Source organism: Stegostoma tigrinum, chromosome 29 (assembly GCF_030684315.1).
Source record: "Stegostoma tigrinum isolate sSteTig4 chromosome 29, sSteTig4.hap1, whole genome shotgun sequence".
Taxonomy (NCBI): domain Eukaryota; kingdom Metazoa; phylum Chordata; class Chondrichthyes; order Orectolobiformes; family Stegostomatidae; genus Stegostoma; species Stegostoma tigrinum.
The window spans coordinates 34,196,272-34,210,939 of NC_081382.1; the positions used below are offsets into that span (position 1 = coordinate 34,196,272).

General features: G+C 41.0%; 1 protein-coding gene across 4 annotated transcripts in view; it reads right to left on the reverse strand.

Moving 5' to 3' along the window:
• Nucleotides 1–3,890: 3,890 nt before the first annotated feature.
• Nucleotides 3,891–14,668, reverse strand: part of fpgs (folylpolyglutamate synthase) — a 43,688-nt gene continuing 32,910 nt past the window's right edge. For all 4 annotated transcript variants that reach the window (XM_048559310.2, XM_048559309.2, XM_059638310.1 and 1 more), the window contains 2 exons: nt 7,009–7,075; nt 3,891–5,598 (listed from right to left, as the gene is read on the reverse strand). In XM_048559310.2, coding sequence (XP_048415267.2) covers nt 5,171–5,598; nt 7,009–7,075 — 495 coding nt within the window. In that variant the 3' untranslated portion in view covers nt 3,891–5,170. The remainder of the gene's footprint in view (nt 5,599–7,008; nt 7,076–14,668) is intronic.

Sequence of the window (14,668 nt, forward strand, 5' to 3'; positions counted from 1 at the left end):
AAATATTAATTAAAAAGAAATCCTTATACTCCTTAACCCCAATTTTTTTTCCAAGCAGCATCCCCTCCCTACTCTTCCATGTTGATCATTCAATCTGCATCTTAGAGCCACCCAGAGAATAGACATATTGCTATTAACTTATTAGCAGCAACACTCAATTCAAATCACTGGAACAGAACACTGGCGTCAACGAAAACAGCGACTTTAACATTAGAATCCACTGATATGAAAGCAAAGTATAAAACCAAAATGGACAGCCTAGTGTGCATGTTGGGACAGTGCAGCTGTTTCTAAACATCTGAAATCACCTGAATCATTAGCAGGCTTTGGCTGGTGGTTATTCATTTTTCATGGCACCATCATATGTTTTGGGATTTTCCACGTATAAAATCAAAGTAACAGCAACTGATCCCACATGCACTCATGAACCAGTGTCATAAGAATAAACTGACTGTTCACATTTAAAGAATGCAAAAATGCTGATGCGATTCCAGGTTGCTAACAGTTAATGTTACAGAAAAATGAAATCATGGGTTATCTTTCAAATACAATGTTCATTTAGAGGTTTCATTTTCCTTGTTAAGATGCAAGGTATGTAAAAAATGATGGCAAAGCTTGAAATGGGGTAATCATACCTCCCACAGTGAGTACAGGGAACTACACCTTGACATAAAATTTATTTTCCAGCTTAAGAGCACACATTCGAACAGTTAATGTAACAGATCACTTGCAGCAGTTGTATGTCTAATTAAGTACATGGTAAAATGCTATTTTTCCATTACATAATTAGGAGTTTGACAGCTGCTCTTAAGCGATTTCCTGTTTTTTTTAAAAAATGTCACTGTTTAGGATTACTTACTAAAGTTGCAAATTTTTAGAAATAGCATCTTTCATGAGCAAGCACTGACAACCAAATGTTTTATCCAATCAAATATGATTACAGTATCCAAAAGCCACTTAGTCCAGAGATCAGATCATAAGCTATAAGTGTGTGCATTTTTTGACTTAAATGATTATTCCATTACTCTCCGATTGCTAGTGAGACCCGACTCAAGGCTACTTTGTAGCTGATTGCTAAGAAAAGAATAGCAGAACCTCTGCTAGATGTCTCCTATCTTCCTAGTCTTTGTGGAAAGGACATTGATCTTCAATCAGTGAACTCACATGCTGACAGGTGATGGTTATAAGCACACTACGTGATAAGGAATTAGAGATGGAACTTGCAAATGGTTACTGTAATCAGATGGAGAAAACAAAGATTTTACCCATGCCGACGTTAGAATGTATTCAGAATCATACAGAACATTGCTAAAGAGAGCAGGGAAGTCAAAGCATTTTGTCTTGCATATGCTAGGATTGAAACAAAAGAAAAACAGATTCAGAACAGAACGATAATTTCCTATGGCATGGTTGGCATGAAGGTTCAGCAAGAGCTGTTCACTGTCAATCCTAAATTTAAACCAGACAAGTCAGTACTGATTGGTTGGTAGATTACCATGGACTGTCCACAGCATGCATCTTACGAAGCATTTTGCTATGGTTACAAAACTCAGAAGACTATGACCAACTTAACATGATTCAGCTATTAGACAATACCTATTAAATCATTACTCTCAAACAGGTCTTTGAAGTCAAAATATGTTCACTTGTAGCACCGTTCCCCACCCCCCCACCAAACCCCAACTGCCGATGAGAAGAGGGCTACAGAGCTAACCAAACTCTGCTGCAGCACCATGGCAACCCCCTGACCAACCTGAGAATTACCTTGCCTGGTGTGAATTTAGTTACTTAACATTTAGCAGTTAAATGCTCTGACAAAGGGTCATCTAGACTCAATGTTAGCTTGCTGTCTTCACGGCTGCTGTCTGACCCACTGTGATCTCCAACATTTGTCATTTTCAGTATTGACAGTTAACAGTCTTTCTTTACAGATTATTTGAAACAGTCACCCATGGATGTTGCTTCTTTTTTTCCCAAATCCCTGTTCCTTTTCATTAGTTTATTTTGAAGCAATTCAACTAAAAAAAACTGAAAAGGCAAGCCCATCTAGACAATCACACTGTGCACACTGAAGTGTTTCAACTCCCCTACACAGTGATATCCGAATGTCATTGTGCTTAACAGAAATGATGCACTCCCCAGAATAAAAACAAGACAGCAAGTTATCTCAAGTATTCATGTTCAGCTATTGTCAGTCACAGTAGTGACAACAGGAGTGAATCACTCTACTATTTTGCATCAAGTTTATATTCCAGTTTTAAGACAGCACCCTTCATATTCTGAAGCAAGGGAACCTGTTAAAGTCTAGAATAAACACAAAATAACCACCTTCTGTGAGCAATGCAAAAGAAAGGAAGATATAGTGACAGTCTTTCAGCTTACTCTGTCTCACAGTTTGGGACTGAGTGCATGCACCTCCACAAATCTTAGATGATGTTTTACAGGATTACTAGTGAAAAATCTAACGGATAATTCACATTAGGCTCCCAGCAATGCTACTTTGTAGCAAATCAGGTGCAAGAGCAATCCTTGCTGATCCTTTGAGATTACACTCTGTTGCTGAACTCTCGACTGAAATACACCATGCCTCAGAATTGCATACACAGACATCAGGCATTACGATCACATGATCACTCACCACTGCAAAATGCTGAGAACGTAACCACACAATGATAAAGAAATAGATATATAGTTTCACCTGTCTTGGTTAATTCCCCTCCCCAAAGAGACTATTATTCATTTGAATGGAATGCAACCTGACTTTACCATTATACATGAAGCATCAATTACTACATAGAACATGTTGATATTTATGTGTTCTTCATTTTCTTATGATGGTAGGCACAGGATCACATCTCAAACATAGTAGGCTGGGAACGTCTGAGTAAGGGAGAATAACATATGAATGGATGGGGTGGAACCAGGAGTTAAAAGATATCATCTATTACACAGGTGAATCTGACAAAATGTGCAAGACAAAATTAATTTCCAACCTATCCCCCCCGCCACCGCCAAATCCTCTGCCTCACCTTTAACGGTTTTAACAAGCTTTGCATGTATATTATTCAGCTAGAAAACATGGGATATCTACAGGTGGTGATTTCGTGATTAAAAAAAAAATCCACATTCAGTTGTGTATAAGAGCACTTCGGAGTATTGGGGAAATAAAGGTTTATTTCCACATTAAATTGCACCAAATCCCTCTGGATGTGAGTTTGCTCGCTGAGCTGGAAGGTTAGTTTTCAGACGTTTCGTCACCATTCTAGGTAACATCATCAGTGAGACTCCGGTGAAGCGCTACTGTTATGTCCCGCATTTTATTTATCTGTTTAAGTTTCCTTGGGTTGGTGATGTCATTCCCTGTTCTCTTTCTCAGAGGATGGTAGATGGGCTCCACATCAATGTGTTTGTTGATAGAGTTCCGGTTGGAATGCCATGCTTCTAGGAACTCTCGTGTGTGTCTCTGTTTGGCTTGTCCTAGGATGGATGTGTTGTCCCAATCAAAGTAGTGTCCTTCCTCATCTGTATGTAAGGATACTAGTGATAGTGGGTCATGTCTTTTTGTGGCTAACAAACATCAACTAGCCACAAAACGACATGACCCACTAACACTAGTATCCTTACATACAGATGAGGAAGGACACCACTTTGATTGGGACAACACATCCATCCTAGGACAAGCCAAACAGAGACACGCACGAGAATTCCTAGAAGCATAGCATTCCAACCGGAACTCCATCAACAAACACATTGATGTGGAGCCCATCTACCATCCTCTGAGAAAAAGAACAGGGAATGGCATCACCAACCCAAGGAAACTAAACAGATAAATAGAAAGCGGGACATAACACCAGCGCTTCACCGGAGTCTCACTGATGATGTTACCTAGAATGGTGACGAAATGTCTGAAAACTAACCTTCCAGCTCAGCGAGCAAACTCGCATCCAGAACCTCAACCTGAGCTACAAAACTTCTCAAAACTCGCGAACCAAATCCCTCTGTTGTTCTGGTGAAGACTTCACGCAAATGCATTTTTCTTTAATTCTTTCATAGTATGTAGGCCTCGCTGCCCAGGCCAGCATTTACTGCCCATCTATAATTGCTCGGGAAGTGGTGGTGAGCTGCCTTCTTGAAATATTGCAGTCCATTTGAGGGTAGGCACATTTCACACAATATTGAAGGAGCAGCAATTATAGTTTCAAATCAATATGGTATGTGGCTTGGAGAAAAATGCTCAGGTTACAGTATTGCCATGTATATGCTACCCTTATTCACCCAAGTGGCACAGGTCACACATTTGAAACAGTGCTATCTAAGGAGCATTGTCTGCAAGCATTGTCTCAGCAGTTGACTACTGTCTTACCTTAAGAGGACTACTGAGGGAGCCTCTGTCTATAAATGACAACTAGGGAAAGGTTCTCCTGTCCAATTCATCCAGCAGCGAACCAAATCCTACTTTTATGTGGATGGTATTGTAAGCTTATAAATTATAAATCATCCTGAACTTTTGATTAGTGTTCATTAATTTTTTTTGCAAATAATCTGGGTGACTGTTTCTTTGATTTTGTTTTTTTCAAATCCCTGTTCCTTTTTATTTGTTTATTTTGAAGCCATTCAATTGAAAAAGCTGAAAAGGCAGGCCCAGCTAGACAATCACAAAGTGTACACAGAAGTGTTCCACCTCCCCGACACACACTGACACCCAAATGCTAGTGTATATTTACCAGAAATAATGCACTTCCCAGATTAAAATGTAGAAAAATTAGAGGGCAAGTTATCGCAAGTATTCATGTGCAACTACAACAGGAATGAACTACTCCATTATTTTGGACCAAGTTTATATTCCAGTTTTTAAGACCTATAAAATGTAAGACTTTTTCTTTTAAATATTTCAAGTGCAAAAATTTAACTAATAAATGCCATTAGACATAAAAGACTGGCCTACACTTCACACACAAAGCCTGCAAGAGAAAGCTATTACCCCATGACGGCCAATTTCCTTCTGGTGAAATGAAAGCTTTCACTCAGTCAATACCATTGCCTTGTGTTAACTCTTCTACATCAAAACACTTGGTATCTGAACAATGTCCAGTACAACAGGCCTAGAAACTATTCCCCTAGCCAACACTTTCTCCGTGGTAGGTCATTAGAGCAAGGTCTGAGAACAAAATCACTGAGACAAGGACTGGTCAAGAAGTTTCAGGCACCCGCCTACGAGGTGGAGGCTTCCTGTGATCAGGATTTGTATGGTTGAAGCTTCCTTCAGTGCTGCAGCTCCGGCTGGATGCATTTTGAGCGGATTGGCCAATGAAGGTTGAAGGTCAGGGTCACGTCCTTGTGTTATCCACTGCAAGCTATTGTTGATGCAAGGGAAGACAAGTGCACGAGTGGTTATCTGTTCACACTCCAGATCATGCAACAGCAGCATTTCCTCATCCAAATCATCTCTCTTCACACATGTGGTTGGGCCTTCCAGGGTACTGCCTGTTAAATTCCATAAATTATCACGCTTCACCTCTGTAAGTTTACACCAGGCATGATGGTTGTCAAGGCAACGGCTAAGCATGTTCTCCAGAGACACTGTATAATTTTTCTGATCTGAGAAAACAAAATGTTGCATGTTAAACCTAGCTCACCTTCTCTCGCAAATCTTTTATGCCTATCTATATGAAAGATGCTACAGTTGGCAAACAAAGACTCAGACAGTCCAAGAGTATCAGGTCAAATGCAGAGTGTTGCATTGTGATAAATGACTGTTAGTTTTATTTTGGCAGTGGTTTAGGTTATGGAGAAAGTCCCCACCTTTACAATGTGGTCATAGGAGGTTTACTGTGCACCCAAGTTATCTGAGCAGACAGAATTTTAGTTTAATGTCTAATCTAATAATATTTCTATACTAGCATCAATCTGGATAACATGCTCAAGTACTGTCTGAGCCCACAACGTATTGAATGAAATTAGAGCTTCTCCCAAGTGAGCCAAACCATTTGGCTATACCAGTTATTAGAAACACATACCTGGATTCAAAAAGGTTAACAAAGCCAATGATAGCAACCTATTGGCATTTCAAAAACAGACAAAACGAAATGAAATGAAATGAAAACAGTTTTTCTTCCTAAATGTTATCAAATTGATCAGTAATAATTTACAACCGGACTGAAAACACTTGAAAATTATTTCTCTGTGTTGTCCCAGACCCAAAAGTCCCCCAGCACTAACCTCAAGCTACAACAGTTAAAAACATTTCTGGTTTCCCTCATGGCTATTCTGTACTTCAGGTGAAATTGCAGATACTTTATTTTTACTGTATTTACAATATAGAACTAAACCATTCAATCAAAGTGATCAATGCATGTGCATATGACCCACATGAACCTCCCAAACACTTTTCTCATTGAACCCCAACAGCATGTTATTGTCAATATTCACTGGCTTTCTTCAGACACTGCAGTCATTCCATTCCTTTCTTCCTTGTATATTTATCTCACTCCCTCTTAAATGTTATCTATACAATATTTGTTACTAATCCTGAATCGTAATAGTCCCTTGTTACTGACTCATCAGACAGTGGAAATTCTCATCTATTTAACAGTTCGCAAACTTGCAATTTTGAACATTTCATTTAAGATTCCCCTGCAGCATAACCCTATGACAATGCTCATCACAATTATAATTTTTTAATTGTTGCTCATCAGCTGCAATGGTACCAGGGATCATGCAGACAAAGTCTATCACTGTAGCCAATTTGTTTCTCAACTAAGGTGAATTACGTTCTGTTGAAAAATTGTATCAACTGTCTCCCTATGCCAGTGTAACACCTTGCACTGATTCTCCCAGACAAAATGGCAATGTTTCCAACTATTGTATGTTTCACCATGAACTTGGTCTCTTTGGCTCAATATATCCAAAAAGTGACAATTTATCAATAACATTCAACAAAGTTGTTAAAGGTTTCACCTTTTTGGGAACCACATTCTGAAAGAAACAACTTAACAGAACTACACTTACCAGCATTCAGATTTTGTGCCATGTCCAAGAGATTGGGGCAAAAAACAGCAAAATCAAACTGACACGGCTGAAAGAAAATAAACATTATGTTTATTATTAGGTATAGACAAGATCAAATAATTTTTCTGCCCCCATTTCATTTTGCCTATATCAAGTACCAAATTTGGTCACCTTTATCTATTAGAACAACCACCAGTTTTACAATTTAACCATCTGCTCACTGCTTTGGAATCTGGCCAGAGTGGAGGAAGGTGGTTAAATTTGAAGTATTCCACTTTAATTAACTAACTTGCATTCTTTACTTAGAACCAGTTCTTCCTTGACTTAAGGCACTTCTCAAATTCCTTTTCTATTGTGACGAAACACTGTCTGAAGCAAACTCATCCATTTTTTTCTCCCTCTCCCTCCTTCATCTAATGTTCCTGTGCTAAATTACACCATTTTACTTGAGAAATGAGGCATCATGCCTGTGCAGGAGCCAAAAGCAGGTGTGGATCTTTCTGTTCTAGCATCAGTACTTTGCAACACTAGACAATAGCTTAGTGATATTATCGCTAGACAATTAATCCAGAAACTCAGGTAATGTTCTGGGCACATGGATTTGAATCCCTCCATGGTAGATGGTGGAATCTGAATTCAATTTTAAAAGATCTTGAATTAAAAATCTACTGATGACCATGAATCCGACCATTCAATTGTTGAAGAAACACATCTGGTTCACTAATGTCCTTCAGGGAAGGAAATGTGCCATCCTCACCTGTGACTCCAAAGCCACAGAAATGTGGCTGACTCTTGACTACACTCTAAAATGGCTTAGCAAGCTACTCACTGGAATAATGGCTACAAAAGTTTCCTCAAAGAAATGAAACCGGATGGACATCCTGGCAATTACCTAGATACTTGAAAAGTCAATGGCAGAAATAGTCCTGTTGACCCTGCAAAGCATACTTTACTAACATCTGGGGCACGTGCCAAAATTGAGAGAGCTGTCTCACAGACCAGTCACACAATATGACATAGTCATACTCACAGAATCATACATTACACACTATGTCCCAGATACCATCATCACCATCCTTGGATATGTCCTGTCCTACCACCAGAACAGGCCCAGCAGAGGTGAAAAAATAGTGGTATACAGCCAGGAAGGAATTGCCCTGGGAATCCTCAACTTTGATCTGGACACTCATAGCTTCGGCTTAAGTATAGGCAAAGAAATTCCTGCTGATCACCATGTACTGTTCTCCCTCAGCTGACGCATCAGTACTCTTCCATGTAAAACAATATCTGTAGGAAGCATTAGGAGCAGCATGAGCGCAAAAGATACTCTGGATTGGCGATTTAAACATCCACCACCAAGAATGGCTCAGCAGCAAAACTTATCAAGTTGATTGGGTCCTAAAGGACATAGCTGCTAGACTGGGTCTATGGCAGGTGGTGAGGGAACCATGAGAGGGAAAAATGCATATTTGACCTCATCCTTACCAATCTGCTGGTTGCACTTGCATCTGTCCATGGCAATTATGAGTAAGAGTAAGCACTGCACAATCCTTGTGAAGACGAAGTGCCGCCTTCATTTTGAGAATACCCTTCATCATATTATGTGACATTATCACCATGCTAAATCGGACAGACTTAGAACAAATCTAGTAACTAAAGTCTTGAGTATCCATGAGGCACTGTGGGCCATCAACAGCAGCAGAATTGGATTACAGCACAGGCTTCAACCTCCCAGCCCAGCATGTTCCTCCACTCCACCATTACCATCAAGCCAGGGGATCAAGCTGCTTCAATGGAAAGTGCAGGAGGGCATGCCAGGAGCTGCACCAGGCACATCTACAAATGAGGTGTCAACCTGGTGAAGCTACCACACAGGACCACTTGCATGCCAGGCGACACAAGCAACAAGTAACAGAGTTAAGTGATCCTACAACCAATGGGTCAGACCTAAGCTCTGCAGTCCTGCCGCATCCCATCGTGAAAGGCAGAACAAAATTAAACACTCACTGGAGGAGGCTGCTCCACAAACATCCCTATCCTCAAAGACAGAACAGTCCAAAGCTGAGACTGAAGCTTTCATGACAATTTTCAACCAGAAGTGCTAAGTGGATGATCCATCTTGCTTCTTCCAGTGGTCTCCAGCATCATAGTTGCCAGTCTTCAGTCAATTAAAATCACTCCACTTGGTATCAAGAAACAGTTGGAGGCACAGGATACTGCAAATGTTATAAGCCCTGACAACATTTCTAATTGTACTAAAGACTCAAGTTATAGAACTTGTCGCTCCCTTAACCAAGCTCTTCCAGTGCTATTATAAGGCTGGCATCTCCCGAGCAATGTGGAAAATTGGCCAGGTATTTCCTATACCCAAAAGGAGAACACATCCAACCCAGCGAACTGCCACCTATTCAGCCTACTCTCGATCAGCAGTAAAGAAACTGAAGATGTAATCAACAGTGCTATCAAGCAGCACCACCTCACAGACACCCAGTCTGAGTTCTGCCAGGGCCACTCAGTTCCTGACCTTATTACAACCTTGGTTCAAACATGGACAAAATTTCAGGGGGAGATGAATGCGACAGCCCTTGACATCAAGGCCACATTCGACAGACTGGCATCATGGAGCCTTGCAAAACTGGAATTAATGTATAAGAGAGGGCTAATTCTCTGCTGATGGAGTCAAACATGGCATGTAGGAAGATTGTGTGGTTCCACACAGTTATATAACATCTCTGCAGGAGGTCCTCAGAGTAGTGTCCTCGGCCCAACCATCTTCAGCTGCTTCATCAATGGCCCTCCCTTCATCATTGGCTGATTCATGTGATTTGTTGTCGCATGTACCTAAGTACAGTGAAAAGCTTTGTTCACAAACATTGCAGGCAGCTCATAGTAAGGAATGACATACAGATTATAGGGTGAAAAAAAAAAGACAGAGTGAGGCATACAGGTTACACCGCACAGGATGTGCGGGGGCAAGAACAACATTAACTAAACCAACATTATCTGAAGTTTGAGAGTCCATTAATCAGCCTAATAACAGCAGGGAAGAATTACTTTTGAACCTGCTGGTGAGCATGTTCAAGCTTCTGTATCTTCTGCCTGACGGAAGAGGTAATAGGAGAGCATTACTGGGGTGAGATGGGTTAATGATGATGTTGGCAGACATTCCATGGCAACGAGAGATGTAAATGGAGTCCACAGATGCAAGGTTGACTTCAGTGAAGATCTGGGCTGTGCACACTACCTTCTGAAGTTTCTTTTGGTCCTGTGCAAAGCAGCTGCTATACAAGGCCGTTGTACCCAGACAGCATGCTTTCTATGCTGCATCTGTAAAAGTTGGTGAGGGTCCTAATGGACATGCCAAATTTCCTGAGCCACCTGAGACGGAAGAGGCGTTGTTGTGCCTTCTTGACCATCATATCTACATGGGAGGTCCAGAACAGGTTGTCAGTTATTGTCATTCCTAGAAACTTAACTATCATTGCACTACGACACGAAACCCTCTATCACCTTTGTGTATTCTGACTCATCGTTGTTCGATATTCATCCTACAACAGTCAGAAGGACAGAAGTGGTAATGTTTGCAGCACCATTTATGACTCCTCAGCTACTGAATGAATCAATATTCAAATACAATAAGATCTGGATAATAACCAAGCTTGGGCTGAAAAGTGACAAGTAACATTCGCTCCACAAAAATGCCAGGCAATGATCATTTCCAACAAAAGACAATCTAACCACTGCCCCTTGACATTCAATGTCATTACCATTGCTGAATTCCTTATCAACATCCTGTGTTTTAATTTTGACTAGAAACTTAACTGGATTCGCCATATCAATACAGTGGCTAAATGAGCAGGGCAGAGGCTAGAAAAAACTGCACCAACTAACTCCCCTCCTGACTTCCCAAAGCCTGTCCACCATTTACAAGGCACATGGTGGGAGTGAGATGGTTACTCCCTACCTGCCCGGATGAGTGCAACTTCAATACTCAAGAAGCTTGATACCATTCAGGACAAAGCAGCTGGCTTGATGGGCAACATATCTTCAAGCATCCAGTCCCTCCACCACCAATTCTCAGTATCAGCAGTGTGGGTCATCTACAATTTGCACTGCAGAAGTTCACGAAAAAGATCCTCAGATAGCACATTCCAAACCCATCTAGAAGGGCAGCGCAGCAGATAAATGGGAACGCCACAGTCTGCAAATTCCCCTCTAAGCCAACCACTACCCTGACTTGAAAATATATTGCTGTTCCTTTGCTGTTACTGTATCAAAATCCTGGAATTCCCTTCCTAACGCATTGTAGATCCACATACAGCACATGAGCTGCAATGGTTCAAGAAGGCAGTTCACCACCACCTTCTCAAGAGCAACTAGGGACCGTAAGACACTGGAACAGAAGCAGTTCATTCAGCCCGTCAAGTCTGCTATACCAATTAAATCATGGCTATTCTGTATATCCTCAACTCCATTTCCTGGCCTTTTCTCCATAGCCTTTAATTCCATAATTGTTTTAAAAATCTGTCTAGCTCAAACTTGAATATACTTAACCACTTAGCCTCAAAGGCTTTCTGCAGCACACCTCCTCATCTCTGCCTTAAATGGGTAATCCCTTCTTCTGAAATTACGTCCTCTGGTCCCAATATGTCGCAGAAGGGGAAAACAAACTCTCCAAATCTACCCTGTCAATCCGTACAAAGAATCCTGTATGTTTCAATACTGTCGCCCCTTATTCTTTGAAAGGCCAGTGAGTACAAGCCCATCCTCTCAAGAAAATCCCTCCAGACCTGGGAGGGATCTAGTGAATGTTCCCTGGACTGCGTCCACTGCCAGTATACCTTTCTTTAGATAAGGGGACCAAAACCTTACCCCACCCAGAATACTGTGAAATGACTGCTGTCTTGCACAATTTTACCACGACATATCTATTTTTATGCAACAATAACCTTTGAAATTAAAAACACTAATAGTTCATTTAATTCCATATTACCTGCTGAACTGGATGTTAGTTTTTGTGATGCATGCATAAGGAGCGTAAATCCCTCTGTGCTGTAGCTTCCTGCAGTTACTCTCCATTTAAATAATATTAAGCATCTGTGGAGAAAAAGCAGAATTAACATTTTGGGTTCAGTGAGCCTTCTTCAATTCTGAAGAGGAGGCACTGGACCTGAAACGTTAATTCTGCTTTCTTGCCATTGATGCTGCCAGACCTGCTGAAATTTTCCAGAATTTCTGTTTTCATTTCCGATTTCCAGCATCCACAGTTCAGAGAGTATCACAGAATCCCTACAATGTGGAAACAGGTGCTTCAGCTGAACAAGTCCACACCGAATCTCAGAGCATCCTACCAAGACACATCCCCTTATAACCCACCAAATCTACATATCCCAGTTTTTTGTGTTATTAGAATAATATTCAGCTCTTTTATTCTTCCTGACAAATGCATAACTTCACATTTTCCCACTGATAACCATTTGCCAAGGTCTTCCAATTCTCTTAAACTATGTATATTCCCATTTGCTTCATCCTATTTGGCTTCCCACCTGTTTTTATATTATCCACAAATGTGGTCCCAGCACCGATATCTTTGGCACACACTGGAGGTGGTAACTCCACGAACATGCCCAATCTCAATAATGGGGAGGCCTAACATATCAGTGCAAAAGATTAAAATAAAATTGCAACAATTTTCAACCAGAAGTACTGAGTGGATGATCCATCTCAGCTTCCTCAGTATTACAGATGCCAATCTTACTTACACTACTTCATATTGAAAAACAACCGAAGGCACTGGATACTGCAAAGGCTATTGGCCTTGACAAAATTCCAGTAATAGCACTGAAGACTTGTGGACCAAATCTTGCCATGCCGTTAGCCAAACCATTCCAGTCTCCTTAACGCTGGCATCTACCCAGCGATGTGGAAAATTTCCCAAGTATATCCCTTACAGAAAAAGCAGAACAAATCTGACATGATCAATTACCGCCCATCAATCTACCCTTGATTAACCAGTCAGCCCGAGTGAAAGGGAGGATGGCCAGAATAGGATTTTATTCTTTGGAAGGTAGGAGAATGAGGGATGACCTTATTGAGGTGCATGAAATCATGAGAGGCTTAGATAGGATGAATGCATATTGTCTTTTTCCGAGGGATGGAGAATTGAAAACTAGAAGGTATAGGTTTCAAGTAAGAGGAGATAGACCTGAGGGGTAACTTCTTCACGTAGACAGTGGTGCATATATGGAATGGGCTGCCGGAAGAAGCAGTTGAGGCAGGAACATTAGCAACGTTTAAAAAACATTTCAGTAGATACATGGATGAGAAGGGTTTAGAGGGATATGGACCAAATATGGGTAGTTGGAACTAGCTGAGTGGGCACCATAGTCAGCATGGACCAGTTTGGGCCGAAGGACCTGTTTCCATGCTGTACTACCCTATAACTCTACTCTGCTCTACTCTACTCTAAAGTGACAAAAGGTGTTGTCAACAGTGCTATCAAGCAATACATGCTTAGCAATAACCTAGTTACTGACCCTCAGTCTGGGATCCGCCAGGGCTACTTAATTTTTGACGTCATTAGAGCCTTGGTTCAAACATGGTCAACAAAGCTGATTTCCAGACAGGAAATGACAGTGACTGTGATGAAATACTCCATACTTACCAGAATAGTACACCTCAAACAACACTCAAGTAGGTTGGCACCATCCCAAAAGAAGCAGTGAGAGGCACTACATTCATCAAAGATGCTCAGCAGCAGAAATGTGTATCATCTACAAGATGCACTACAGAAATTCTTCAAGGTTCCTTAGACAGCACCTTCCAAACCCACAACCACCACCCATTTGGAAGGAAAGGGCATCCGGTACATGGAAACATCACTACCTGCAAGTTTCCCCCCAAGACGCAAACCGTTCCTATCTTAGTTTGTAACCAATCAGTTGTTGAGACTTTAGTAATAAGGCTGAAGTCAATAGCTCTTAGGTGTAAGAAACGGGATCTTTAGTAAAGAATGCTTTCCAAAATAAGTATAGAATGCTTATGGAATTGATGGCATTACTGCTGAGGTGGCCTTGTTTTCTTTCTTTCTCTGGAAAAGCACAAACAGTCCTTACAACTTGAGATCTCAACTCAGTCTTCCATGTTGACATTCCTCAGTCAATAGGACATCATCTGCACCTCTCTTACTTAAGAATGTCTGTCAGGGTTTGGGAAAACACCCTCAGCAAGAGGCAAACTAAAAAGTGACTTCAAGCTAAATGATGGTATGGTGGGAAAGGTGATCACCCTGAAATAAGGTGACCAGTACTGTATTCATTGGCTAGAAAGGTTCCAGGAAGTGATTGACATGAGGTAAACCGCCATCCCAATAAAGTGCTCAGAAATGAGACACAGTCCTCATCACGTAGCCAACTTCGTAAAAAACATGACGGATCACTGAAGATACAGGCAGAACAGAGGAATAGTTCACTAACATTTTGGCTAGAGAGCAGAATTCTGCCATCATAGGCAACTAAGAACTATACACATTCTGCCCAGCATCAGTTCATTCTCTGGGATCAATAAAACCCTCTCAGATGTCACAAGTGATAGACTTTTCCTTTGTATTCAGCCAAAGCCTTGATTAAAAAACAACAGCTCAGATACAAGTTTCTTAAAA